Below are 3,249 nucleotides of genomic sequence, written 5' to 3'. Positions count from 1 at the left end.
TATATCATGCAATTAGACATGAATAGCTATTAATAAGACTTCATCCATTCATATTATACAGTATTTTTAGCTTGAACTATTCTTTAAAAAATTCAATCTCCTCTAAAAAGTAAAAGTTTTTTTGATTGCTTGATTACATAAAAAATCACTTAGCTAAATAAGGGTAAATTTAGAAAAAAATTAATCTTTTTGATTACCCCTTACCATTTGATTTTTTATTTTTGATGATTCAAACTCACTATCTTATATGGGAGAGGGAGAATATGCTTTTCAGTTTTTCTATGATTTCTTTATCCGATTGTTCTTTGTAGTTATTGTGCAAAATACTTAGAATTGCAATTGTTTAGCTATGAATATAAATTGAAATTGATTTTAACTTTGTGTGAGTAATTTGGCTTCTTTGATATTTGCTTCAGGCGTTATCAGCAAGGCACTAACCTGTATATGCATTTTCTTGTTACCTTTTTTCTTTTTTGCATATCTTGTATATAAATTCTACTAAGTCAGCGTTGGATCATAAATTTTTAATTATTTTTGAGAAATCAAATTTAAAATGAAGTTTGGATTGAAATTACGAATAATTTTGAAAACATATTTTTTTTAAAAAAACAAAACATGAAACATATTGTATACACATAAGTTCTAGGAGCTATCAAAATATCTATAAATTTGACATAAAATTATCATTTTTATAATGAATTAGATAATACATTATTCAAAAATCATAACACAATATTTTAATAAAAATTGCTAATAACACAATTACCCGCTATTACAATTCGTTAAATTACATTAGTTACGAAAATCCATCGGTGCGAATAAATAAATAAACAATAACAATGATAATTAATAGTTATTCTTTAATATAATATTTTCACATTCTACAAATAATTTCTTAACGACGAACATACATTTCTAAAATAGAAGTATCTTTAATAAAGTGAAAGGATAAATAGGATTAGTTGAAGTCGTAAATAAATAGATGAACTTTTTTAAAAATAAAATAAAATATAAAAAAATAGGATAAGTTTTAATTCTTTTTTAAAAAACACACCAATTATTTTTTGGCCCCAAAACCATTTTATTATAGATTTTGGAATTTCGGGATAAAGTGCTTGCAATATCTTATGACCAAATTGGTACAAACATATGAGATCCAACGAACCTTATTTTATTCAAAACAAAATATAGCCGTTACACAAAAGATCCTCCAACGGCTATCTTTCTCCTTAATCTCCCATGCCTCAATCTTCCTCTTTATAGCCTATACATTGTCCATTGGCATTGTGAATCAATGCAAAATTCACTCTCTGTTTTTCCAAATTCCCTTTCCATTACTTGATTTTTCTGCATATATCTCTCTCTCAAAAAAAATTCAAAATGAATGATCTGATGACAAAATCTTTCACAAGCTATGTTGATCTGAAGAAAGCCGCCATGAAAGATGTTGAAGTTGGTCCAGATTTGGAAATGGGTATGACCCAAATGGACCAAAATCTCACTGCTTTCTTAGAAGAAGCAGAAAAGGTGAAATTGGAAATGAATTCAATCAAGGAAATTCTTCGTCGTTTACAAGACACTAATGAAGAAAGCAAGTCCCTACACAAACCTGAAGCTCTGAAATCGATGCGTAATCGCATAAATTCAGATGTTGTAGCTGTATTGAAGAAGGCTAGAGCTATTAGATCTCAGCTGGAAGAGATGGACCGGTCCAACGCGATTAACAGACGGCTTTCTGGGTGTAAAGAAGGGACGCCTATCGATAGGACTCGATCTGCTGTGACTAATGGGCTTAGGAAGAAGCTAAAGGAGCTTATGATGGATTTTCAGGGGCTGAGGCAGAGGATGATGACTGAGTATAAGGAGACTGTTGAAAGAAGATACTTCACTGTGACTGGTGAACACCCAGATGAAGAAGTCATTGACAAGATCATTTCTAGTGGAAATGGTCAAGGTGGTGAAGAATTTCTTTCTAGAGCAATTCAGGTATGCCTAAACAAACAAAAAACTTAGTCTTTTTTCTCCCAATTTGTCTCTGTTTTTTCCCCTATTTTTCTATCTGCAGAAGAACAATGCTCTGTTTTTGTTGAACTGTTTCTTAGTGGCTTAGTTTGAAGTGTTCTATTTCAAGATTTAAGGGATTACCAACTTAGTTTGTAGACTGTTGTTAGTACAAATCTATAGTGAGAATTCATAAATTTATTGAATTTTGGGGCATGTTGCTAGTCCGAATCTAATAGTAGAATTCATATAGCCGAACATCAAATTATTGAATTTTGGGAGTCCAAATCTATAGTGGGAATTCATATAGCCCAACATCAAATTATTGAATTTTGGTGTGTTCAAAATGGTTAGTGAGGTTTCATGTGGTCTACACCTCAAATTGTTGAACTTTGAACTATATTACTAGTTGAAATTGTAAGCCAGGATAGTTGTTATTTTGGTGGGTGCAGGAGCATGGGAGGGGGAAGGTGTTGGAAACAGTGGTGGAGATACAGGACCGTCACGACGCTGCGAAGGAGATAGAAAGGAGCTTACTTGAGCTGCACCAGATATTCTTGGACATGGCAGTGATGGTTGAGGCACAAGGAGAGAAAATGGATGATATTGAGCACCATGTGGTGAATGCAGCACAGTATGTTAATGATGGAGCCAAGAACCTCAAGACTGCAAAAAAATACCAGAAGAACAGCAGGAAATGGATGTTCATTGCAATTATAATTCTCCTAATTCTGATCCTGCTAGTCATCATCCCCATTGCTACCAGTTTCGCTTAATCTTGAAGTGCCCATTCTTTATATTCTTTTTAGCAGTTGAGAGATGGTTGTTTATTCTATATTTTTCACTAGTCCTGTTGATAGGACATAAAGTGAGTATTGAACCTTAAATCTCCAGAGTTTGTCTCTTCGTCTCGGTTAAAGTTGTACATTATAAACACAAGTAGAATTTTCCAGTACAACTGAAAAGATCTCTTTCTCCCCAAATTTAAAATTTGATTATTGTTCCTACTACTCACGTAACTCGATAAACAACCCTTTTTTAATCTATCATGTATAATTATTTTCTCAAAACTTTATTTTAAAATATTAAAATTATTTTATATTACGATGAACATGCCCAAGTAAAAGGAACTACATCACCCCGTTTAGTCATAAAAAAATATAAATTAACCTTCTTTTTGAAATAATTTTTACTTTATTGAAAAATTAATTTTTGACAATGAAAATTTCAAATTAAACTTGAAGTTGA

General features: G+C 31.7%; 1 protein-coding gene across 1 annotated transcript; it reads left to right on the top strand.

The window, feature by feature from the left end:
• Positions 1 to 1,270: 1,270 nt before the first annotated feature.
• LOC129899488 (syntaxin-related protein KNOLLE) lies at positions 1,271 to 2,894 on the top strand. The gene is made up of 2 exons (XM_055974474.1): positions 1,271 to 1,986; positions 2,454 to 2,894. The coding sequence occupies exons 1-2, from the start codon at positions 1,381 to 1,383 to the stop codon at positions 2,775 to 2,777; spliced, it is 930 nt and encodes a 309-aa protein (XP_055830449.1). The 5' UTR covers positions 1,271 to 1,380; the 3' UTR covers positions 2,778 to 2,894.
• The last annotated feature ends 355 nt before the right edge of the window (positions 2,895 to 3,249 follow it).

This window comes from Solanum dulcamara, chromosome 8, assembly GCF_947179165.1.
Source record: "Solanum dulcamara chromosome 8, daSolDulc1.2, whole genome shotgun sequence".
Taxonomy (NCBI): Eukaryota; Viridiplantae; Streptophyta; class Magnoliopsida; order Solanales; family Solanaceae; genus Solanum; species Solanum dulcamara.
Note: the sequence above shows the minus strand (reverse complement) of the source record. Positions and strands in the feature narration are given on the sequence as shown.

What these genes read in the sequence shown, in the direction of transcription:
- LOC129899488 (XM_055974474.1), top strand. Translation starts at nt 1,381, where the DNA reads ATGAATGATCTGATGACAAAATCTTTCACAAGCTATGTTGATCTGAAG. An exon ending in TTCTTTCTAGAGCAATTCAG is followed by an intron (nt 1,987 to 2,453) that starts GTATGCCTAAAC and finishes TGGTGGGTGCAG; the next exon opens with GAGCATGGGAGGGGGAAGGT.